Source organism: Microcaecilia unicolor, chromosome 2, assembly GCF_901765095.1.
Source record: "Microcaecilia unicolor chromosome 2, aMicUni1.1, whole genome shotgun sequence".
In the NCBI taxonomy this organism is placed as follows: domain Eukaryota; kingdom Metazoa; phylum Chordata; class Amphibia; order Gymnophiona; family Siphonopidae; genus Microcaecilia; species Microcaecilia unicolor.
The window spans coordinates 282,239,653-282,265,799 of record NC_044032.1 but is presented as its reverse complement, the minus strand read 5'-3'; the positions used below and the strand labels follow the sequence as shown (position 1 = coordinate 282,265,799).

Genomic DNA, 26,147 nt, shown 5'->3' with positions numbered 1-26,147 from the left:
TTAAGGAAGAGATCAACCTCAGGTTAAGGATGGTAATTAGAAAACAAGTCACAAGAAACTGATCATTTTCCGTTTTTTTTTTTTTTTTAAATCATGGGTGTCCACCTTGTAGGCCCTGTCACAAGGGGTTCATGCTAGCCATGGGCAGAATGGAGACTAGTAATTATTTATTTAGATTTTGCTCACACCTTTTTCAGTAGTAGCTCAAGGTGAGTTACATTCAGGTACTCTGGATATTTCTCTGTCCCAGGAGGGCTCACATGAGGCAATGGAGGATTAAATGACTTGCCCAAGATCACAAGGAGCAGCAGTGGGATTTGAACCAGCCACCTCTGGATTGCAAGACTGGTGCTCTAACCACTAGACCACTCCTCCATGGAAGGATATAATACAATCTCAAAATTAACCAAAGCAGAAGGCTGACAGAACTAAACTGTGCAAATAGGACTATGGGGAAAGTAATGGGGAAGATGGAGTATTAAAAGCATAGTAAATGAAAGACTAAGGTTTATAATAGGAAACTGTGATGAGAGACAATAAAAGACAGATGAGGGATACATGAAGAGTGTGCTCATTCCTCCCGCCACAGTGTACCAGATACTATTCTCCATAGCAGTAAAACCACAGTGTTATTTGAACACAAGACTAGTCAGAATACCCTCAGTGTTTTAACAGCAGCTCTCTCCCAAAATAAAGAAGTTTCTGTTTGAATAGGAAATCCACAGGAGGAAGGGCCAGGGCTGCTCTAGGGATTGTAAGGAAGAACTAGTTCATGCTCCCCAACTCAGTGAAAGGCTGTAGGTTGGTTCTCCAGACACCAGAGTTAGCAAGGGGCCCTTTTACTAAGGTACGTCGAAAAATGGGCTGCGCTTGTGTAGGCACGCGCAGATCCATTTTTCAGCAGGCCTGTAAAAAAGGCCTTTTTAAGATTTTTGCTGAAAATGGACGTGCGGCAAAATAAAAACTGGTGCGTGTCCATTTTGGGTCTGAGGCCTTACCGCCAGCCATTGACTTAGCGGTAAGGTCTCACGCGGTAACCGTGCGGTAATCGTCTACGTGCGTACAATGACGATTACCGCCAGGTTTCTGCCGCGCGCCTGAAAATAAAAATTATTTTCGGGTGTGCATAGCGGCCGCGCGTAAAAAATGAACTTACAGCAAGGGCCACGCGGTAGCCGGCCGATAACTCAAAACTGACATGCGTTGGGCACGCGTAGGTGCCTACGCAGCTTAGTAAAAGGGCCCCCAAATTTCTCAGATGATCAGCTAGGTGGCATAAATGGAGTTATGTGGTAGGGTCAAGGGTGGTATTTCTAATTCAAGAACTGCTACTTGGTAAGATTTTTTTGAAGGGAATGTTTTGCTTTCTGCAGTCCTCTCTACCAGTCTCCTTGAAGTCAAAAATCCAAACATTGGGGCCTGTGGGTGCAGGAGAGGTAGTGCCTGGCTGAGAGCTCTTAGATTAGCTGGAATGAAATACTTGACTCCTGGTAGTGAACCTCTTGTGACTGTTCTTGTGCTTTCAGCCCATCTGCATCATATGAAGACCATTTCTTACACCAGCCAAATAATCACGTAGCATAGGTAGACTTCATTAGTTAATTTTATTTGCCAGCCAAAAGAGAAAGAGAGTACCAATATTATTCCATACTTTTCAAACAAACATGTTTCTAATACCAGCTTGTGATTTCAGCAATGCTTGGTTTTTCTCCTTGGGTTGACATCAGTACTTGATAGAGGTTTAGTGTCTTGGCAACATGGTAGAAAATTCCACAGTGTTCTGAAACACAAAATTCCAAGGAGTTAAAGCAGGCTCACTGTCAGGTTCATGTTCAAGGTCTGTCCATGTCGACTGTACTGGAAAGACAACACACATTATCTCTGCACAAATGTACCACCATAACCAAAGAGCAAAAGCCAGCATATTTCTGGGAACCAAGCCAGTAAATGAGCTTACAGGGCATCACGTAGAAAGGAAAAACTGTCTCATTGCCCATTTCAGTGTGATTTCTCTGGCTGTGGTGTAAAATTGAGTTTCCCTAAAAGAAATTATATTCTGTCTGGCTTTGTACATGCTGCAAGACTGAAAAAAATACATTCTTATAAGGTGCTAGCTACTAAAATTTCAAAATTAACATATGGTATGAAAGGTGAAGGTTTAGAGCGTCACACCTTGACTCTTATACCACAGATAAAGCTCAATATACTTGCAGGGATAAAGGTCACATTTTATGCGTTATTATCAGAAATCAGCAAGTTGTGTAAGCCAATGTTTTTGGAGGACACAGAGCTTTCTATCTAGAATACAAAAGCACATAGGGGTCAAGCCAATGGCGTTATTCCCGGATATTCAAAGCCAGGACCCATGCAGGCTTCGGCTCTGAATATCCCGTTATTTTGAAGCTGGCTAACACATAGCCACTTAGTTGATATGCATCACTTAATCAGCCATGGGTTATTGCATAAAGACAGAAGACATTTATATGGTCCCATTTATGTGCTACCCTGGTCACTTAAGTGCTGAATATTAGCACTGAAGTGGCTAAGTGCTGACTCCACCCCTGGAATGCCCCCAAAATAGCCGGCTTTGTGTTCGGTGCTGTGATATTCAGTGGCACTTAGCCGGTTAAGTGCCGCTGCATATTAGCGGATAGCCCCGCCCAAACGACTTAACTAGTCAGCGGCCTGCTAAATTGTTTTGAATATCGGGCAGATAAAATATAGTAGCAGATAAGGATCAGTCAAATAGGGGAACAGCTTGTACTTGTGTTTGCTCTAGTCGGGACACAGGCATTGCTGTGGGCACAAGCGAATCTGCTGACTCTGCAGGCAAGAACCCGGCTGGATTAAATCTGTGCCCTTACCATGGTATGTGGCCAGTTCCGCCACTTTGGAGCTGTCTGAAGAGCCGGGAACTCTCTTCTTTATTATTCATACTACGGGTAAACGTAAAGCAAAAACTGTGGGAGTTGGTGCTGGAAAAGAGTGTCCCTCTTTGTAGAAAGGATTTGTCACCCTGGTGCACTCCCTTCTTCAGGACAGAGGTTAATGTCTCCCAAAGAAGCTTCATTATCATTGACTGAATGAACCTCACCCTCCCAGCCCACAGCTTCATTTGAGAAAGTTTTGATCTCTGCTACAGATAACAATTTAGTTGAAGGAAAGTGATTTATCTGGTGACTCTTCTCAAATACCTGAAGTAGTTGCTATCCCGGTGCTTAAACCTGTAAAATTTACAGTAAATGCATCAAATTTAAACCCTCCTTCAGCTGCACCTAGGATGGAGGTTACTTTAAATGATCTTTGGGCTGTGATAACACGTATGGAAATGCATTACAAGTAAACTTAGCATAAGTTTCAAAATATTCTGTGGTCAATTTGGCAAAACTCTTAGCAAGATAAAAAAAAAACTCCTCTGTGGCTGATCAATTAACCAAAATGGAGACTCACTGTGCCTGTATCAAGGTGCGGACCGTGTTTCAGCTTACTGTTGCGTTGTCTGCTTGTGATGTTTCAAGCAGATAAAGCAACAGTAAGCTGAATCATGGTCCGCACCTTGATACAGCCTGTTTGGAGAAACTCTGGCCATAGTCGGTGCAAGCGGAACATAAGAGTTGCATAAATGTTTGAGTTAGGTGTAAATATTTTAATAACGTCACATTGTGTATAGTATCCATGAAAGTTGATTTCACTGAAGTTTTAACAAATTTATACTTGAGGGTTTTTTTTATGCCTGTGAAGTGATTGTACCCTGGAAAATTGTACCATATTTTCTTCTGACATACAGAAGTGGAAGAAGGGTTCTGAGGCTTTTTCCCCTATGTGGTTTTTTTTTTTTACCTCAGTGACAGTATTGGTATTTGAAGTTTTATGAGCTATAATTTTAGAGAAAGAGTATTGAGTAAGATTGTGTAAGTTATTTCTTTCCTATCATTGTTCACGACTTTAAAATAAGGTTTAGACAAGTTCCAGTTGCAAGGGAATGAAATACAAATTAATGCATGCGTCAAACTTCACCTACTTGAGCACACAGTTATGGAATGCACTGCCGAGCAACTTGAAATCGATATACGAAATAGCGAACTTCCGCGCACTACTGAAGACCCATCTCTTTGAAAGAGCATACCAAAAAGATCAACCCAAGTGAATATGCACAACTCGCCTATTTAATTTTAGAACTGTCTCCTAATTTCTGCTTGTATACTACTACTTTGCTTTTCTTATCATGCTGACCAAGAACATGCAATACTAAATGTTTATTACTAACATTCTTCCACTACTCATGATGTATTGTAAGCCACTTTGAGCCTGCAAAGAGGTGGGATAAGGTGGGATACAAATGCAACAAATAAATAAATAAAAAAGTCCAGAGTCTGTTATTGAGATGTACATGGGGGAAGCCATTGCTTGCCCCATGATTCTGCCAATTACTTGTGACCTGGACTGGCCACTGTTGGAAACAGGATATTGGGCTAGATGGATCATTGGTCTGACCTAGTATGGCTATTCTTATGCTCTTAAACAACTATACAGCTTTATGACTTCAGGTCTAATTTCCAAAAAACTGATCCTTTGTAAATAAATCTTATCTTTCAAGACTTATCCTTTCAAGGACTAGAAAGAACCTCAGGACATCCCAGTGTAACACTACTCAGATAAGAATTGTTTTCTGTTGGTCTCTGTCCCCTCTGTCTTTTTTCTTTTGTCTTTGTTCTGCTTGTGTATATATAACAGTTACTTATTTTCTTTTCATTCTTGAGTAAGGTGTTCGCCTTGTTGACGCTGGGGCTCAAGTCTTCTCCTTGTCTTTATAGAAGCAAGGCTCCAGAATTGTCTCTACTGATCTGACTTTATAATTCAATAAAAGATGCAATCTCTCTATCTTCTCTGTGTATGAGCTTTGAATTCATCAATCACTTTAATGGGAATGCTAACAAATTAAACAAAAGAATAATTTTTAATTCACGTGTACTAGTAACTGACTTCCCTACTCTAAGAAGGGCACTTTCCAATGCCGTTGTTTTCACTCAGACTTACTTGCTGGGCAGCACTCACTGTAATCACAGACAAATAACACAGCTTACCAGCATACACTTTTAGAATCCAGCTGCCTGGTTTTGGAAGCTGATTTAAACAAAAAAAATAAAAAATGAATGTGTTTTTTCTCAAGGAGGCAGATTTTTACTAAGCCAGCAATTTATGCCAAGAGCTTTTGTTTAAATTAAAGCTCTATTTTAGCTGTCCCAGCCTCCTTCCAGCCTTAAACCCAATGTTAGCTTTAATACCAGATAATCAAAAACCAAAGAAAATTCATATAAATTCTTCCAAATTTTCCCCAGATTCTTTGCTTCCTGTCGATAATAGTACTAGCTCAGACGTGGTTATAATTTTTTTAACAACTTGATTTTGAAAATCTCTAATCTATGAAAAACACCATACTTTCTCTCTTAAATTCTCTCTGAATCAATTTTCTCGATTTGATCTGATATACTGCTGGATACAATAAAATATTAAAGCGGTTTACAATAAAAAGGAAAATAATTACACAACCACAATTAAAATGCAAACCAATGTCACATATTCACAATATGAACTTTAAAAAAAACCTCAAGGCGTGGTAAGCCTACTGCACGGTAGAAGGACACTACTGCAGGACACAGTGAGGCATCCTGTGGGTTTGGCAATCAGCACGCACTACTCCCGCGGTAAAGAATATTAAATGTTTTGCCATGGGAGGCGTGTCTGGAGGTAAAGAGCAGGTGTACCTGCGCTAATTAGGTAGCGTGGGCACATTACTGCGTGCTACCTGATTAGCGCAGCAGTAGTGTGGGAGCCCTTACTGCCTCCTAAATGGGAGTAATGGCCATGCACTAATGGGGAAATTAGTGCATGGCCTTTAAAAAAACCCAAAACTGACACAGTCATTCACTATATTACCATATAAATTTTGTTTTTAAAAAAAAGTATTAGCTGATTTGAATAGATGATTTAGAAAAGAAAGTATACTACGTATCAAGATGGTGATCTTTTTTACCCTTATCTATCTCTGATTAGTGATCTGAATCTTCACAAGTGTCATGACAAAATATTGTCAATTTACTAAATTTTAGAAAATTATGGTATGCTCTTTCAGAAATAGCAAAGCTAGTAAAACGAATCCCCCTATTTACTAAGCCACACTAGCGGCTGCTGTGCACTAGTGCTGACACAGCCCACTCACTTTGAATGGGCTATGTCGGCACTGCTGCACGGCTTAGTAAACAGGGAGGATAAGTGATTAGTACAGGACTTCAGTCACAAATGTAACAGAATTACTGTGATATCAAAATACACTAAACATTAATCATAAAAATATTTCAACAAAGCATGCTTTTTTGGCTTGGAAGTAACACACAAATAGCAAAAAGTATGCACCATGTCTCAAGGAGACGCTTCCTGCCAACCTTTGCTTATGTGAAAAGAGAGGATGGCAAAATTCTGGGTCCTCCAGCCACCCAACATGCTATTCTTTTTTTTTTTGTTGTTACATTTGTACCCCGCACTTTCCCACTCATGGCAGGCTCAATGCGGCTTACATGGGGCAATGGAGGGTTAAGTGACTTGCCCAGAGCCACAAGGAGCTGCCTGTGCCTGAAGTGGGAATCGAACTCAGTTCCTCAGTTCCCCAGGACCAAAGTCCACCACCCTAACCACTAGGCTACTCCTCCACTCTATTCCTTTTGTTATGTCAACATATTTTTTAGAACCGATATGCTGACTTTCTAATTTCCTGCATTCTGAGATTAGCAAAGACAATTCATAAATTTACAAAATAAGTGGTGTGTGGAAAAGGTATCCAAGTTTCACACCATGTGGTGTGTATAAGGGTTGCCGATCTCTGGCCTAACACATACTGGGTCTTACTCTATCTAGATTGTAAGCTCTTTGAGCAGGGACTGTCTTTTTTTGTGTATGGTGTACAGCGCTGCGTATGCCTTGTAGCGCTATAGAAATGATAAATAATAGTAGTAGTAGTACTCTAAAAGGAATTGTTTCCCCATTCTCAAACTATAAGAAAAATCTGTACTGAATAAAGGTACTGTAATAATTTGCAAAGAATGAGGGCTTTGATTGCCTGAGAGATCTTGTCTTTTTCTTCTGTATATCCAGCCAGTAAGAAACTCTTCTGCTAACAGTGGAAAAAGTTAACTGGCTGCTCAAGGGTCTCTGCTGGAATCACGCCTCACCCTGCTCAAATTGCAGGTTCCCAGCACCTCGGACAGCTCCTTGCTGTACATCATTTCCACAGCCCCAGATTTCAAAAGCAACAATATTGCCTAGTCTGGTTTCCTTGTTTTCTATGATTCTTCCATGTGGGTGGTGGATTAAATTATTTTATTCACATGGTGCAGTGTAGTCCAGCTGGTTTTTAAGCCTACTGCTACAGCTCCACTTTTCCACCTTTTTGTTTCTCTTCCCTGTGCCTCCTTTCTTTTGAGCCCCATTACAGTTTACTTCTTAAGCGACTTTTCAAATCAAAAAATACAACACACACCTACAGTTATTTAAAGCTCACAGTTATTTCATGCTTTACTTTATTTGGAGTTCTTTTTTTTATTTCATTGTAAATCGCTGTGTACTTATATAAGCCAAGAAGTATAGCAAATTTAATAAACCATAAACCAGGTACACACAAAAATGCCTTTATAAAATTTCTCCTATAAGACCCAGGGAACAGTTTTCAAAGGGATTTAGGCAGTTCAATGGATTTACTCACGGGAACCCCTCCTTAGAAAATTGCTCCAAGACCTGTATGGGGTAAGGAGGCAGTACTTGAGGCAGAAGTACATGTGAGGAATTCATTTTAAAATCCCCATGCCTGCTTCCTCCTGATTTTCCCAGCACACTTTACACCTATAAAGCATGCAGGGAAGAGCCACCTCATAGCATCAGAAGGCCTGCAAATTTTGAAAGGGATACTCAGTGTGAGGTTTCCCTTTCAAAATCCATGGCCTGGAAGCTAAAAGTGAAAGGTGAATTAGACACCACTAGGTGCTAGGGCAAAGACATTCTACCTGGCAGGCCACATTGGGGCCTGGATCGTCAACCAACAGCAATGCTGACATTGGTAGTTATATAGATTATTACAACGTTTTGTGGATAGTGATGCAAAGGGAGGGGTGATGAATGTGAAGTAAGTAGAAGAACCTCATCAGTCCAAGAGGGTAGAGTAGAAGGGGGAAAAACAACAAAAACTCTCATAGAAAAGGAAAGATATCTTACATGCTGTCATACATCATGATTGGCAGCTGGGATATATCTTTACAGTAAGTACAGGAATAAAAGGGAAGACTGTAATGGGCCAACCAGACTACCTCACATTAGTACCACTTTCTGTGTCACTTAGTTTTCTAACATCCTCACAGTTATTAAAGTTTAAGTTTAGAAATCGTAGAACATATTTTTGAATATGAATATCTGTTCTTAAGACATCTCAATGTTCTATGTAAAACAGGTCTTTGTATCAACTTGCTCACCTTTATCCATGTTTACTCACACCTTCAAAACAATGAGGCAAGACTGCACAATGTACACTTCATACCGTATAAGGCGCAATGGTATAATGGTCTCTAATAAAAGAGGCATTCAACGAAGTCCTTTAGATTATGATGGTCATTGCTTTCCAGAGTGTGTGTGTGTGTAGTGTTTTTCTTTTAGTACAGATACCATTGTAGCCAGTCATTTCTTTTTGTTTTCAGAGTTCTTTTCTTTGTGATTTTAACCTACTCTTGACTGCGTGCTTCCTGTGGCTGTAGCAACAGCTGGCACTGCAAATGCAACATCCCTCTCTCAGTACATTGCAACTGCCTTATTTATTTAAAAACTTTCTTATATCCCACTTACCTACAAAACTAAGCAGTTTACAATAGTACACATATAATAAAATCAAACAATACAAATTGACAACATAACTAAAACATCAAAGCATAAAAAAACCTGAAATTATATTATAAGATGCCTGTTGGAACAAATGGGCTTTCAACCGTTTACAAAAGGAAACAGAGACTCAATATGTCTCAAATCTGATGGCAAAAATGTCCACAACGATGGACCTGGAACCATACATACTGATTTCCTATATATATCAAACCTGATGCGTTGGAAGTTTGGAACCTCGAGCAAAGCCTGGTTGCTGGAGTGCAAAGAGCGTAGTGGAACATAAATCTTCAAGGTGGCAGCTTAACACGATGGAGCCCTATCCACAAAATTTTTAAAAATCAATCTTAAAACCTTAAAGTATATTTGCCAAATAACAGGCAACCAATGAAGCTGTTTCAAGAAAGGTGTGACTTATTATTATTATTTTTACCTATACAAGGCACCATCAGGGCAAGGCTAGTCCTGGCTCCAACATTAAAAGAAGGGGGCTAGCAAATGCTGGTGACCTTCAGAGTCAGGGCAGGTAGATTTTCCTTGTGTCAGTAAGGTGAATATGCTAGGGCTGGGTGAGTTACTATCTGAAACCAGTCCTTCTTGTGTACTTTCCTGGCTGGATATTGCATGAGGGTGTAAGTTGGTCAAGCTGGTGGACAGGTGTGGACTGAGCCTCCAGGATGATGCCATCATGCTTTTGCTCAAATGTCTCTTTACTTTCTTCCTTCCCATCTGCTTCCTTCTTTTGTCTCTTCTCCTGGGGCACAGATGCTCTCCTGTTTTCTGGTACCTTCTGCCTCTTCTCCTGGGGTCCAGATGCTCCCCTGTTTCTTGATACTTCCTGCCTCTTCTGGGATTCGGATACTCTCCTGTTTCCTGGTGTCTTCTGCCTCTTCTCCTAGGGTCCAGATATTTTCCTGCTTCTGCCTTCTGCACTGACAATCATTCCTATGTGTCAGGCTTAATTTTATACAGGTCAGCAGTAAGGCGACTCAGAAATGAGAAACAGTATATGCTCAGTATACTGCATACATGCTAATTTGTATAGCATATACGTGTTATTTAGTGATGAGGTGGATATAGTGCAGATGAATGGTGAAAACTAGTGAAAGCAGACTGAAGGAGTAGAGGAGAAGAACAAGGGCTGTAGGAAAGGTGTACTCACCAGGGAAGAAAAGCATATAATGTGTTCCCACTGCCCACAAGTTATTAGGGAGAAATGGGTCTGCGGGTCCTCTAGGGGCAGGCATTCATAGTGAGTTCACTTTGTCCCAGGTGAGTAAATCTAGAAGGTATTTGAAAGCCTTAGTTGAAAACAAATTTATAATGTATCTTCTTTATGAACTTTTGCTTGCTTTTCCCCAAAGGTTGGACTTCATGATTTGTTTTTCAGCGTATACGTTGGAAATGCATTTTGCAGCTATTTATAAAAGTTTATATGTATTTCTCATATAACTAGCAATGCAACACATATGTGATACTTATGCTTTCTTGGAAAACTAAAGTTACTTTGCACAATGACAGGTGTAAGCAGGAGTTTAAGATGGAGAAGACAGGATGGAAGTTAAATGGCTAGAGGGCTCCAGATTCAACAGACAGGCTTATCTAGATGGTCAAAATGAAACAGCTGGTTGATTAAGTCTCTGGGTGTGTACATCATAGCTGGATATTAATGAAACATCATATGGTTTTTAGAACTTTAGCCAGTAACATGACTCTCATCAGTGCCTCAAGTCCAAGGACATCCAATGATAAACATGATGGAACAGACGAGAGAAAACAAGACAGAGAAGTATGGAAGTAGAAACAGTGTGAAGGCTATAAGCACAAATGTTCATAGTTTAAGTTCAAGAAAACCAAAGCCAGTGTTGTGAGCTCTAATGGCAGAGGCAGATCTGGATATTTTAGCTGTTTCACAGTTTCATAACAGATTATAATCAGGAAAGACAGGGTAGACACATAAAAACTGTTTAAGGCACCTGAAAACCAGGCCATATGAAAAAGGAAAGAAGCACTGTATATCATCTTTGAAAGGAGAAATAGAACCTCCACTTATACTGGTGTGATCTACAAATCTCCAGAATAACCATAAAGTTGGATATAGATGTAGTCTGAGACATGCACATGACTGCAATGAAGGGAAAAGTGATGCATATTGGAGATTTTAATCTGCCAGATGTTGACTGGAATGTTCTATCTGCAGAAAGGACCCTGGACTCCCTTCATGGGACTCTACTCATGCAACTGATAAAAGACCCTATAAATCAAGATGGTGATACTGGACCTGGTATTTACACAGTGCCTCTGAATATGTAGAGTGTGTCAGGGTGGAGAAGAGGTGGAGCCGAAGGGTCTCAGAATTTTCCAGATAACTTAGAACAGATTTTTAAAAAGCTGTCCTAAGTTTTCTGGAGAGCATAAGAACATAAGAATAGCCATACAGAGTCAGACCAATGGCACATCTAGCCCAGTATCCTCCTTCCAACAATGGCCAATTCAGGCCACAAGTACCTGGAAGAAATCCAAATAGTAGAGGGCTCGCTAGCAAACTGAACCAGCCCACCCAAACTGAGCAGACACTATCAAGATAAATAATGCAGTTAGTGGCTTAACTTATTTATTTTAAAAACTGTTATATACCCTCCTCTAGGCAAAAGTCATTCAGGATGGTTTACAAATATAAAACAAAATATAAAACTCACACATACAAATTAAAATACGTGAAAACATCAAACAGCACTTCCTCTAGGAAATAAATAAAATTTCAAAGCCTTTGTGAAACCACTAACCCCCCCCCCCCCCCCCCCGTTTACAAAGCCGCGTGGCAATGCAGATACAGTCCATTCAAAGTGAATGGGCTGTGTTGGTATTACCGCACCAACAGCCGCTAGTGTGACTTTGTAAACGGGGGGGGGGGGGGGGGGCTTTTAAATATCCAGACATTTTTGACCATTGCAGGCAGGATTAAAAACAAATTTTGACAACGGCAGCTGAATATTGACTCCACAGAAAATGCTGCAGGTAAAGATAATATGGACTATCTTGTATACTCATCCATAATAACTACTAATCTATACTATCCCTCCCCCTCCCTCAGAAATCCTTTGTGCATGTCCAATGCTTTCTTGAATTCAGATAGTCTTCATCTCCACCACCCTTTCCATAAAGATGTATTTCCTTACATTACTCCTGAGTCTATCCACCACTATCATCAACTGATTAGTAAAGTAGGGTAATGCACACAGCATTCCATGGAAGGTTCAAAACACGACTCCAAGGACGGGAACAGAGGTCAATCTTTACTGGAGCACCATGTTTTGGCATAAAATGCCTGCCTCAGGAGTCACAAGAACTACACACAAAAATAAATAAATATATATATATATATATATATATATATATATATATATATATATATATATATATATATATATATATATATATATATCAATAAACATTCATAAAAGTAAACATTATGGTGTTACAAAATGTTAAGAATATACAAAAAAGGTATACATAATGAAAAATTACATATATCCTATATAATAAAACGCACCTCCAACATTCTAAAGCTGACTGCGTGGACATAAGCCTTGACGCATTCGTGCTTCTGTATCTATCTCCTGAAATGATGACGTCTCCCACTTCCGGGTGCATTAGCAGCGACTGTGTCCTCTTCTCGGCTGCCGCAGCGTTGCTTGCTGAATGATCTGATCAAGTTTCTGTGCGTGCCTCTGACATCAGACGCACGCACAGAAACTTGATCAGACCATTCAGCAAGCAACGCCGGTGCAGATGAGAAGAGGACTTCGGCTGTCGGGGTCCCCCGTCAGCACAGGTACGCGACGGCGGCGGGGGAGGGTTTTTGGCGGCGGGCGGGGGGGTCGAGAGGGTCGCGGCAGGGGGGTCCAGGGGTCAGTAACGCGGAGGGGGGGGGGGGTTGAAATCGGAGGGAGGGGGAGTCTGTAACTCGGTGGGAGGGGCGTGAGGGGGCCTTGAACTGGAAGGGAGGGATGGGGGGTCTGGAACTCGGAAGGAAGGGAGGGAGGGCGGCGTGGATATTGGAGGGGACAGAGTGAGACAGTGAGGGAGGGTGGGGGATTACCTTGCTAGTGCCCGTTTCATTGCCTACCGAAACGGGCCTTTTTTACTAGTATATATATATATATATATAAAATGTGTGTGGATAAAAGGTAAATAAAAAACTGTATATATAAAAAAAACACATGTACAAAGTGACCAGTAGTGTATACACCTTAACATAAGCATTCACACGCCCTACAAAACTTCACCAGACACAACTTGTGGCACAAATCGATCGCAGCTTTATTAAATTTAATATAAGATTTCCCAATCATTTAACACACACCTTTTAACAGAAACAATTTTACAATAGTAACCATTCCATGGACAGACAGTAATGAACTGACTGACGATTTATCACTGACCCACAGGCATGGTCCACGACTCTGAGACACCATCCCATTCCCCCAAGTCCACAGCATTACCACACATGAACCATTCCAAAACTACCTCACAATGTTCTTCCCCATAATGATTAACTTCTGTATTCCAAACGTCTGTATTTCAAACACTGAAGTTAAATAAAACCCACAACCCCGTCCCCAGACAAAAGTCTACGCCATACTTATAGATCTACCAGAGAGAAACAACAAAAGTTCATCACGTACTTTCTTAAACCTCCATTATCCCAACTGCAGAGGACTTAAATACAAATCAATACATACATCTAGCTTTTCATACATCTGTACACAACGATGGAATGAATTACCAACTACTATAAGAAAAACACGCAACTTGATGACCTTCCAGAAACTACTGAAGACTTACTTGTTCAATAAAGCGTACAAAATGGATCCCTTATAACGATCTGACTCCTAAACTACACCAGACACAATTTTATATTGGAACTCTTTTAATTTGCCTATTTTATTTACACCCTAATTACTGATAATCATACCCTGTCCTGATATCATTATGTTATGTTGTTATCCATTTATCCTAATTACTGACAATTATACCTTGTCCTGATATCATTATATTATGTTGTTATCCACTTACCCACTTCTTAATCAACATAATTTTCATATGAACCTTAATAGCAATAATTCTGAAATTCTTCTCCATTAATATGATCGCCATAATATTCCTATGCACCTTATCTGTTATATATACTCTGATTCTCTATTCCATCAATGTGATTGTAGTTGTATTATATTGTAAGTTACATTGAGCCTGCAAATAGGTGGGAAAATGTGGGATATAAATGCAGCAAAATAAATAAATAAATACTCCCTATACCACATTGACCCCCCGTATGTAAACATTGAAAGAATGGGTGGGCGGGACCTGAAAACCCCGCACACTGCCTGGGCTCGCTATCAAACTGAGCCAGCCCACCCAAATTGAGCTCACTCATTCCCTCTGACTTCTCCCTGATTGGCTCACCACACACTTGCCATCCTACCAATCAGTGGAGAGTTCTCTGTTACCAGACCCTCCTGCTGTTTCTCACATATCTTCCTTCCCACCACCCTATTCCGGGTGGCTCAGCCATGTTATGACACCCCAGTGTAAATTCCAGTGTGGACCTATAGCTGACTATAACAAATTGACATCTAAAATGAATATATATTAAACTAAATAAGAGATAAAAATGTACATATGTGATAGAGAAAGAAACGACAGGTTTTAGCAGTCTGCTGAATATGTGCAGAGAAGGAGAGGGAGAAGTCGAAGGTGACCCCAAGGTTACGAGCTGATGAGACAGGAAGGATGAGAGTGTTAACCACAGAAATAGAGAATGGGGGAGGAGGAGAGGTTGGTTTAGGGGGAAAGATAAGAAGCTCAGTCTTGGTCATGTTTAGTTTCAGATGGCACTGAGACATCCAAGCAGCAATGTCAGACAGGCAGGCTGATACTACTGCATGAGTCAAAGAATGTTTATGAATAAAACATCCAAGGGGCTAATCACCTAAGAGACCCTTAAAAAATGCCAAACCATACCATTAGGAAATAATCACCGACATAAAGATTGCCTACATTCTAAAGTAAACAAATGTGCAAACTTATATAGGGCCCTGTTTACAAAGCCATGCTGTAGGTGCGCAAAATTTTTAGCGCACGCTAAAAATTAGCACACGCAAATGCTAGAGACACTCATAGGAATATAATGTTAGCATGCGCTAATTTTTAGTGCGCACTCAAAAGTTAAAGCGCCTACAGCGCGGATTAGTAAACAGGGCCCATAGAGTTTTATGAAGAGTGCTGCGTATAAAATAAACTTTGCACTCTAAATAAGCCCTATATACCTGTTAAAATTTGGTTTTGTGTTTAATAGTCTATCCCAGTTCATTGCAGTTTTGTTTCATTTATACTACGGAACTATATTGTTTTGTGGTTTGATAGCAGGATGTTTTAGTTATGTGTGCATCTTTTTATAAAAAAACTTTCTAAAAAAAATAAAGAACATATTTGTAGAGTACCATGCCATTATGTTTATGCTTTATGAATGTTGATATATAATATTTTTTTGCGTAGTTCTTGTGACTCCTGAGGCAGGCATTTTATGCCGAAACATAGCTCCATGTTGACTCTTGATCTAGTTTGACGCCTGAATAAAGAAAGATTAACCTCTGTTCCCGTCCTTAGAGTCATCTTTTGGACCTTACTTGGAAGGCTATCTGTATTTCCCTACTTTGCTGTTTTGTCTGCTGAAGCTTCGAAGAGCTACATCCTCTTCTTTTTTGTTTGGGTCAACTGACTAGTGATATTTTTTATTTTTTTTACATTTGTACCCCGCGCTTTCCCACTCATGACAGGCTCAATGCGGCTTACATGGGACAATGGAGGGTTAAGTGACTTGCCCAGAGTCACAAGGAGCTGCCTGTGCCTGAAGTGGGAATCAAACTCAGTTCCGCAGTTCTCCAGGACCAAAGTCCACCACCCTAACCACTAGGCCACTCCTCCACTAATGGGTATAATGGGTGATATTTAATTCCAGTGCCTGCATAGCTAATTGTGCGGATAGGACCACACAAAAGGCAAGCCCATCTTTGCCCGGTTAGGTATACGGGTGCCAGCACTGGGTACTGCAACTGCCCATATAACTGCCGGTTCCTTCCAGATTCTGCCCACAGACTGTCCTGGCACCAGCTGCACAGTGCTGTGGCAGTCAGAGGAAATACTCAGCAGCACTGTGCAGTTAAGCCCAGCTAAATATCCGAGGATGGCTTGCTGAGCAGGGTTTAAGTGTACAAGGAGCCTTTCAATATCTACCCCTTTCTATCTTGGTGACAAAAACCAAAAAGGTTAGCAGTATCCTAAGAAACTGATATATTGAAGTGCAATATCACATCACAAATGCTCAAAATGAATATGGTCTCTGCAGTGAATATCCAGGTTAGATTCAGCCTGCAGCTATCAGTGGCTTTAAAACAGCTGATCACCGGGGGCTGAATTGAATATCAGGGGGAAAATTCTTAAAAAGGTAAATCAAAAAACTAATGGAATCCCACAGCTAAAACACTGCATGATTGTTTCTACCATAAATTTTTGCCTCCCCTCCCTCCTCTGCAATTTTCAGAAATACAAATCGTACATCAACATGACTCTCGAATTAACAGTTCCAGGAGGGAGATTTTAGGCCAGTCCTAGACTTCTGACAAACCTGACCTGATGCATCATGGAATTTGTAGCTCTGATGTCAGTGGGTAGAATCAGGGATTACAAATAGCTTACTACTTTTGATATATAATTCCAAAACCAGGCCTGGCTAAAGCCTCTCCCACCTGGAGTGGGGTAGCTTGGCAGGTCTGCCCCAGAGATATCAACCCTTCCTCAATTTAAAAATGCTTTCTTAAGTCCTGTCTTTTATGCTGCTCTTCACTGGCTTGGAGACTCAGCACCTGACCAGAAATGAAACCCTGGAGTGAATATCACTTACCAGAACCAGAAATGAAACCCTGGAGTGAATATCACTTACCAAAACCCGGTCCCACCCATTACGGGGCAGTTTTAACAAAGGATTTTCCACAGGTAAACAGGTGTTTCCTAGTGGAGAAGGGCCTTTTGAAATGCAAACTGCATAAAACTTCCTATGTGGCTTGGCGCTTTTTGTTTCATATAGTCTTCTCATGAAAGAAGGGGGGTGTTAGTCTCTTTAGCTGCTCTGTAAACATATGACTGCCAATTCAGCCAGATGTACAATAGTTAACCCCAGCTATTCCTGTCAAAGTAAGCCCTGCCTTATTTATCAATATTTACTATTTCAGCAGGAGAATAAACCACTAAACATGATCCTCTGAGAGAATGCCATGCCAAACAAACCTGTAAAGTTAGTCTTATGTCTTAAATGTGTTCACATCAGGATGGCAGTTCGGGCTTCAGACTAACCTTCAGATTTTGCTGGGTCTCTGTCCAGCCCATGGCAGCGATCTGAGGTATGGCTGTTAGCAAGATGCTTGTGGCCTTATTTGCATTTTCTTTTAGCATCTTTAACACCTTGTCCACCGAAACCTAAAGACATGATAAGAACTACATCAAATAAACGGCTTAGTCACATTTAAAAACAACAGGCTTATGTTTTCTCACTTCCAAATCATTTTGCAGGTGTTTTATAAATAAAATAATGAATCCCACTTTTTCTTCAACAAAGGAAATTATACTAAAAGAATTCTATACTGTGTAGGCTGTGAATATTTGAGAAGAGCACATTTCTTAAATTATTTACAGGAATACTGCTGATATGGTTTTATCCTAGTTATCACTTCCTTAACCAATGTTAACAGCTTAGAACAATGTCATGTGTGACTCACAGATCACCTGAGTCCAAAGGTAAAAAATATATATATATATATATATCAGGAAACAACCCCTACGCACAGCAAAGCAGAAAGGCAAAAAAAGTTGGGGTGGACCAAAGAAGACTTCCAGCAAACAATGAAGATTGTTAAATTTTTATTGACAAAGCACCTCACATGGAAAAGGACCTGACAAGGGGCTGTGTTTCAGCAGGAAAACGTCTGCCTCAGGGGTCACACACATTTTCGACATTATCACGTAAAATGAAACTGGAGCTGCAGAAGTAGCAGCAAATCTAGGCAGAGGAGAGACCTCACCAGAAATGGGCGTCAGGATCCTCTGAGTAGTGATTCAACCAGCATAGCATACATTTGCAGCTACTTCTGCACCTCCAGTTTCATTTTACCCGATAACGTCGGAAAATGCGTGCGACCCCTGAGGCAGGCAGCTTCCCGCCGAAACACAGTCCAATGTCTGGTCCTTTTCCCTGTGAGGTGCTTTGTCAATAAAAATTTAACAATCTTCATCGTTTGCTGGAGGTCTTCTTTGGTCCACCCCTACTTTTTTGTCTTTTCACATATCAGCTCACCCACACTGGATCAGAGTGTTTCACACTGGTGATCAAGTCTTTTAGCAACACCACACACCATGAGCCAAACCAGATTCCCTTCTAGGAACTCAGGCACCGACGCTCAAAAGTAAACACGGGCACTAGAGGCCATTAGAGCCATACTAGCGACATTTACCTGCGCAGAATGCTCAGAAACCTGGAGTGCAGGAACAAACCAGCACGTAGACGAACAAAGCAAGTAGCATACAAATGTAGTCAAGCTCATGTTAATGAGGTCATTTGTATTCCTCGCCAATGCTCAGAAACGAGCACCCGAAACAAAACTGCCTTACCACTGCAAAAAATAATGCCAGGTTGGAGCAAGCATTAGTGGGTAGGAAGAGAGGATTTCTCATGATTCTTATGCTTCTTTTTGCAGAATCTGATGGTTATTTTTTTTTATCAATTCACAAATTAAATCAAGAATATTCTTGATACAGAAAAGATAGGTAATATTGAAACTTCATATTACATAAATATATAATAACTCAACACAATCTGAATTACGGGAACCACTGGTTTTAATCTAATTCCTTATTCTATTTCCCAGTTGGTAATTGAGTATTGCTCTCCCAACAGGTATCTAAGTTACTATTTTTATCCAATTGGACCTCAACGCTTCCAAGCTTGACAGGTCTCAAAGAGATCACACTTTGCTCAATATTTAAATGAGCTGCCACGCTATTAATGGAGCTAATCTTACCATTGGTCCATTTTCGGAATGACCCGGTGCTCACCGGTTAATGTAAAAAAACAAAAAAAACTAGGAGGAAAAACCATTAACCACGAGCCCTATGTCCATAAATATTACTATTGAGAGAACAATATTCAACAAACAAATTAATAGAAATCTGTCACCTGTTGACTTTTCTTATTTTGTTAATATTTTCACTGACTTTCTTATTTTCTTATTTATATCCACATCAGTCAGTAACACTTCTGTAGAGAATATTCAAACTTGCCAATACTTCACAGCTATAAGTACACTTATCTTATTCAGTAGTTCTTCTTTTTTTCTGGTAGGTTATTATATAGATGGTGAGCGGTAATTTCTCCTCCCAGCTAGCTTTCTGATACCATTCTTATCAGCTGTTCCTGGCAATTTCTTCAGCTAACTCACCCAGTATCGTTAACATCAGCTGTTTCTGCCGGTTCTTTCCTTTAGTCATTGAAATCAAAACCCTCAACTGTTCCTGCCAGCTCCTGCTTTTATTTTCTCTTTCTTTTCCACTTTCCTAGCAAGCTCTTATATATAAATATATAATAAGCTATATATGTTCTTATTTAATCTCTAGTCCACTATTAAACATATAGTAACATAGTAAATGACGGCAGATAAAGACCTGTACAGTCCATCCAGTCTGCCCAACAAGATAAATTCATTTTACATGGTATGTGATACTTTATATGTATACCAGAGTTTGATTTGTCCTTGCCCTTCTCAGGGCACAGACCGTAGAAGTCTGCCCAGTACTGTTCTTGTACTAAGTTCTGAAGCTAACATCGAAGCCCCTTAAAATTTACACTCCAGCCCACCCCTATCTATTCAGTCACGATCAGGGCGTAGACCCTAGAAGTTTGCCCAGCTTCCGTTTTGTTTCCCAGTTACCGGCGTCACCATCAATCTCTGCTGATTCCATGGAACCATTCCTTCTAAACAGGATTCCTGTATCCCACGCATGTTTGAATTCTATTACCGATTTCATCTCCACCACCTCCCGCGGGAGGGCATTCCACATATCCACCACCCTCTCCGTGAAAAAATACTTCATGACATTAGTCCTGAGTGTGCCCCCCTTCAACCTCAATTCATGTCCTCTATTTCTACCACCTTCCCGTCTCCGGAAAAGGTTCATTTGCGGATTAATACCTTTCAAATATTTGAACGTCTGTATCATATCACCTCTGTTTCTCCTTTCTTCCAAGTCTCTCCTCATACAGTTTGCAACGCAAATCCCATACCATTTTTGTAGCTTTTCTTTGCACCGCTTCCAGTCTTTTTACATCTTTAGCAAGATACGGCCTCCAAAACTGAACACCATACTCCAAGTGGGGCCTCACCAATGACTTGTAGAGGGGCATCAACACCGCCTTTCTTCTGCTGGTTATGCCCCTCTCTACGCAGCCCAGCATCCTTCTGGCCATGGCCGTCGCCTTGTCACATTGTTTCTTCACCTTCAGATCCTCCGACACCAACACCCCAAGGTCTCTCTCCTGAGTCGAGCTTACTAATCTCTTCCCTCCCATCCGGTATCTCTCTTTTAGATTTCCGCACCCCAAGTGCATCACTCTACACTTCTTGGCATTAAATTTTAACTAATCCGATTTCTGGGTAACCTATGAAGATCGGTTTCTAATATCACAATTGATGACTAATACAGAAACCACAATTTAAATATAATTGTGTCTTAAATAGTTTTTATAGAAAAGAACCAAAAAAAATTATTAATAAAAAGTAAAATATAAAATATATATGTGTATAATAATGGTTTGTGCACAGTTTTTTGGTGTACTACAGTGACCAGGCGGTTCAAGATGTATGTATGTACACCATTTCCTTACATCATTGCACACCCTACGTCCAGCCTAAGCATAATATTAAAGAAGACAATATCATCCAAAAAAATGATGGTTTACCGTTGGTGAAAAATTGTATATATCAGCCACTTAGACTGATATTAAAAAGTACTGCAATGATCAAGGAGTTACAGCGACACAAATAAAGTGGACTTGCACAGACTCGACCCAAGCTAAGTGTCATTATGAGGAATATGAGAAGCTGAAAAAGATAAAGTGGAATTGCTTAACAAATATTTCTGTTCTATGTTCACAGCTGAAGGGCCAACAGCAGGAACGCAGGAGACAAACACAAATGTGGTAGACCCTAACCGATTTTAAGAGGACTGTGTTCTTGAGGAGCTAGCTAAACTAAAGGTGGACAAAGCAATGGGGTTGGATGGCATACATCCAAGGTTACTGAAGAAATTTAGGGAAACATTAGTGGCTCCATCCACTGGCTGACCTTTTCAATGCTTCTCTAGAGTTAGGATTGGTCCCAGAGCACTGGAGATAGGCAGATGTGGTTTCCCTCCACAAAAGCAGAAGTAAGGAAGAGGTTAGGAACTACAGGCCAGTAATTTCTGTGGTATGTAAACTAATGGAAACACTTTTAAAATAGAGAATAGTGAAGTTACTGGAATTCATTACAGGACCCGAGGCAGCATGTTATCCTAGAGACAAAAGGTCTTAACAGACAAATCTGATTAATTTCTTTGACTGGGTGACCAAAGAGTAGGATCGAGGGAGAGCACTACATGTGGTGCATTTAGACTTTAGCAATGCCTTTGACATGGCTCCACATACACAACAAATAAATAAACTGAGTGCTCTCGGTATGGGCCCTAAAGTGACTGACTGGTTTAGGAACTGGTTGTGTGGAAGAAGACAGATTGCAGTGGTAAATGGATGTTACCAGTGGTGTGCTGCAAGGTTCAGTTCTTAGGCTGGTTCTTTTTAACATTTTTGTAAACGATATTACTGAAGGTCTGTCTGGCAAGATTTGCCTCTTTGCGGATGATACCAAAATCTGCAATAGGGTATCCACACCATCAGGGGTGACTAACATGAGGAAGGACCTAGTGAAGCTTGAAGAATGGTTTGGAATATAGCAGCTAAAATGCAGGGTCATGCACTTGGCCTTCAAAAACCCAAGAGAACGGTACAGTTGAGTGGTCAAACAGGTAGAAAAGATGATGGCAAAAGCTAGAAGGATACTTGGGGGTGCATAGGGAGAGGAATGGCTAGGAGGAAAAAGGAGGTGATGATACCCCTGTATAAGACTCTTGATACACTCCATTTAGTATATTGTGTACAATTCTGGAGACCACACCTTCAAAAAGATAAACAGGATTGAGCCATTCCAAAGGCGCCCATTAAAATGGTCAGTGGTCTTCGATATAAGCAAATAGCAACAGACTTAAAGATTTGGAAAAATGGCGGGAGAGGGGAGATGGAGATGTTTAAATAACTACGTGGCATAAATGCACTGGATGAAGTGGAAAGGGGATAGACTCAGAAGTAACCTAAGGAAAAGCAAAGTTACCTGTAGCATGTGTTCTGCAAGGGAGGCAGGCCACGTATTCTCACATGTGGGTGACATCATCCGACGGAACCTGGTGAGGACACTGGCTAGCGTATAGGTGTTTCAAGAAAATTCTAGCAGCGTCCCACCGTGCATGTGCCTTCCTGTCTGACACATGAGCACAGGTCCCTCAGTCAGGTAATATAATGAAAGGAATAAAAGTCCTAGGGGAGGTGGCAGGGTAGGTGAAAATACCTGGCTTGCCGTCCTTGGAGAACACTTGCTTCAGGTGAGTAACTTCACTTTCTCTGAGGACAAGCAGATGGGAATCCCTAGCTACCAGGCTCACCGAAAACAACAAAGCTAGGACAAAAGGGATTTGAAATGTAGAGGCCTCAAAGTCAATTAACCTGAAACTATATTATTATTATTATTAACATTTGTATAGCGCTACCAGACGCACGCAGCGCTGAACACCTGACTTAGAGAGACTGTCCCTGCTCAACAGAGCTTACAATCTAAAAATAATACAGACAGACAAGAGGGCGAGGGAAGTACTGGGTGAGAAGGAACAAGGGGAGGTAATTGAGTAGTAGCTAGGAGCCAAAAGCAGCGGTGAAAAGGTGGGTTTTCAGCATAGATTTGAAAACAGAGATGGAGCTAGACGTACAGGCTCAGGAAGTCTATTACAGGCATAAGGTGCTGCGCGGGAAAAGGGACGAAGCCTGGAGTTAGCGGTGGAGGAGAAGGAGGATGACAAGAGAGATTTGTCCAGTGAGCGGAGTTCACGGGGAGGAATGTAAGGAGAGATGAGAGTGGAGAGGTAATGGGGAGCTGCAGAATGGATGCATTTAAAGGTCAATAAGAGAAGTTTGAATTGTATGCGGAAGCGGAGAGGGAGCCAGTGAAGTGACTTGAGGAGTGGGCTAGTGTGGGTATAACGATTTTGGCGGAAAATAAGTCGTGCTGCAGAATTTTGGACAGACTGGAGAGGAGAGAGATGGCTGAGAGGAAGACCAGTGAGAAGTAAATTGCAATAATCCAAACGAGAGGTGACAAGGGTTTGGATAAGGGTTCTGGTAGCGTATTCAGAAAGGAAGGGGTGGATTTTGCTAATGTTGTAGATAAAGAAACGACAGGTTTTGGCGATCTGCTGAATATGCGCAGAGAAGAGGAGAGAGGAATCTAATATACATATTAGTTGTGAAGGTGCAGCCTGGAACATAACAAAATGGGGCCTAGTATATTAGAGTTGGATTCTAGACACCAACCATATTCTGCAGGACTGTCTGACTGAACCAGCTGTCAACACTGGGTATTCTGCTCAAGCCAGTAGTGAGACATAAATAAGAGGACCAAAGACCATGCCGCAGCCTTGCAAATCTCCTCTATTGAGGCTGTCCTCAAGTGGGCTAACAATGTAGCCATGGCTCTGACATGACCATCAAGAGTCAGCCCAGCCTAGGCATAAGTGAAGAAGATGCAATCTCCTAGCCAATTGGAAATTGTGCATTTGCCGATGGCTATCCCCATCCTGTTTGGGTCAAAAGAAAGCAAAAGCTGGGTGGACACTCTATGCGCTTTAGTACGCTCCAGATAGAAAGCTAAGATTCGCTTGCAGTCTAACGTATGCAATAAGCTTTTGCAAGGATGGGCTTCTGGTTTGGAGAATGTTGGCAGAACAATTGACTTGTTAAGGTGGAACTCCGACATCACCTTAGGAAGGAAGTTAAGGTGCATGCAAAGAACTATTCTATTATGATTAAACTTAGTGTAAGGTGGATGAGCTACTAGAGCCAGAAGCTCACTGACTCTGCAAGCTTAAATGACCACCATCAAAAGCACAACTTTCCATGTCCGATACTTCAGATAACAGGCATCAAGTGGCTCAAAAGGAGCTTTCATCAGCTGGGTGAGAACAACATTGATATCCCATAACACAGTGAGAGGTCTTACGGGGGGGAAGGGGGCTTTGTCGACAACAAACCTCTCATAAAAGGAACAATTAGAGGCTGCACAGAGGCTTACTTCTTACATAGATATGGTAAGCACTAATTGCACTGAGATGAACCCTTACAGAGTTGGTTTTCAAACCAGACTCTTTGGAATGTGCTTCCGCCTGAGAGTGGCATGCCTACCAGCGGAATGACACTCTTTCTCTTAACTTGTCCTCTCTTTTTCTTGCTATATACTATCCTTAACAAGATTTTTGTAGTTCTTTTCCTTTTTGATTTGTCTTAGTATTGTACATCGCCTTGATTTTAATTAAGGCAGTATATCAAGTCATTTTTAAACATTAAGGTAAAATTATGTATCATACCTGATAATTTTCTTTCCATTAATCATAGCTGATCAATCCATAGACTGGTGGGTTGTGTCCATCTACCAGCAGGTGGAGATAGAGAGCAATCCTTTTGCCTCCCTATATGTGGTCATGTGCTGCCGGAAACTCCTCAGTATGTCGATATCAAAGCTCCATCCGCAGGACTCAGCACTTAGAGAATTACACCCACAAAGGGACACTCTGCCCAGCTCACCACCGCCGAAACGGGGGAGGGGAATTAACCCAGCTCATCCCCACACAAGTGGGGGAGGGGAATCCGTCCAGCTCATCCCCGCGGAGCGGGGGAGGGACACCACGCCCGCCGATGCGGGGGGATCTGGCTTATCCTGCAACCGCAACCGCGGGAGGAGCTGACTGACCCTAACCCCGCCGAAGCGGGAGGGGTACAAAGCTGCCCTACAGCCGCACGAAGCGGGAGGGAGTGCCGGCAGAATTTAAATCTCAATCCAGCCCCGTAAAACGGAGGGGAGAGGAATGCAGCAGCTCACTGTAACACAAACTCGTCTCAACTCTTGAAGAATCCAAGTGAAAAAATAACTTGAACACGAAGTCTTCCTGAACAGGAACTGAAGACTAAACTTGAATCTGAAATGCAACCAGAATATAAACAGTACAGATATCTGGGAGGGACTATGGATTGATCAGCTATGATTAATGGAAAGAAAATTATCAGGTATGATACATAATTTTACCTTCCATATCATCAAGCTGATCAATCCATAGACTGGTGGGATGTACCGAAGCAGTACTCACCCAGGGTGGGACATAGAAATCCCTGACCGCAACACTGAAGCTCCAAACCGGGCCTCCGCCCGAGCAGCCACAGTCAAGCGGTAATGCTTGGAGAATGTATGGGCCGATGCCCAAGTTGCCGCCTTGCATATCTCTTCCAAGGAGACGGACCCGGCCTCTGCCATCGAGGCCGCCTGAGCTCTAGTGGAGTGAGCCTTCAGCTGGATAGGCGGCACCTTCCCTGCGGCCACATAAGCCGCTGCAATGGCTTCCTTGACCCATCTTGCCACTGTAGGCTTAGCAGCCTGCAGACCCTTACGAGGACCTGCAAACAGGACAAACAGATGATCCGATTTCCGGAAATCATTGGTCACTTCCAAGTATCTGATGATGACTCGTCTCACATCCAGATATTTAAGAGCAGAGTACTCCTCTGGGTAGTCCTCCCTACGAAAGGAAGGGAGACAGAGCTGCTGATTCACATGGAAGCGAGAAACAATCTTGGGCAGGAAGGAAGGCACTGTGCGAATAGTCACTCCTGCCTCAGTGAACTGCAGAAAAGGCTCTCGACATGAGAGCGCCTGGAGCTCGGAAACTCTTCTGGCTGAAGTGATAGCCACCAAAAAGACTGCTTTCAACGTCAG

At 41.5% G+C, this 26,147-nt stretch overlaps 1 protein-coding gene across 1 annotated transcript in view; it reads right to left on the bottom strand.

Moving 5' to 3' along the window:
• Positions 1-1,585: 1,585 nt before the first annotated feature.
• Positions 1,586-26,147, bottom strand: part of MTAP (methylthioadenosine phosphorylase) — a 166,387-nt gene continuing 141,825 nt past the window's right edge. The window contains exons 7-8 of the mRNA XM_030192434.1: positions 17,329-17,451; positions 1,586-1,780 (exon numbers count right to left, since the gene is read on the bottom strand). Coding sequence (XP_030048294.1) covers positions 1,742-1,780; positions 17,329-17,451 — 162 coding nt within the window. The 3' untranslated portion in view covers positions 1,586-1,741. The remainder of the gene's footprint in view (positions 1,781-17,328; positions 17,452-26,147) is intronic.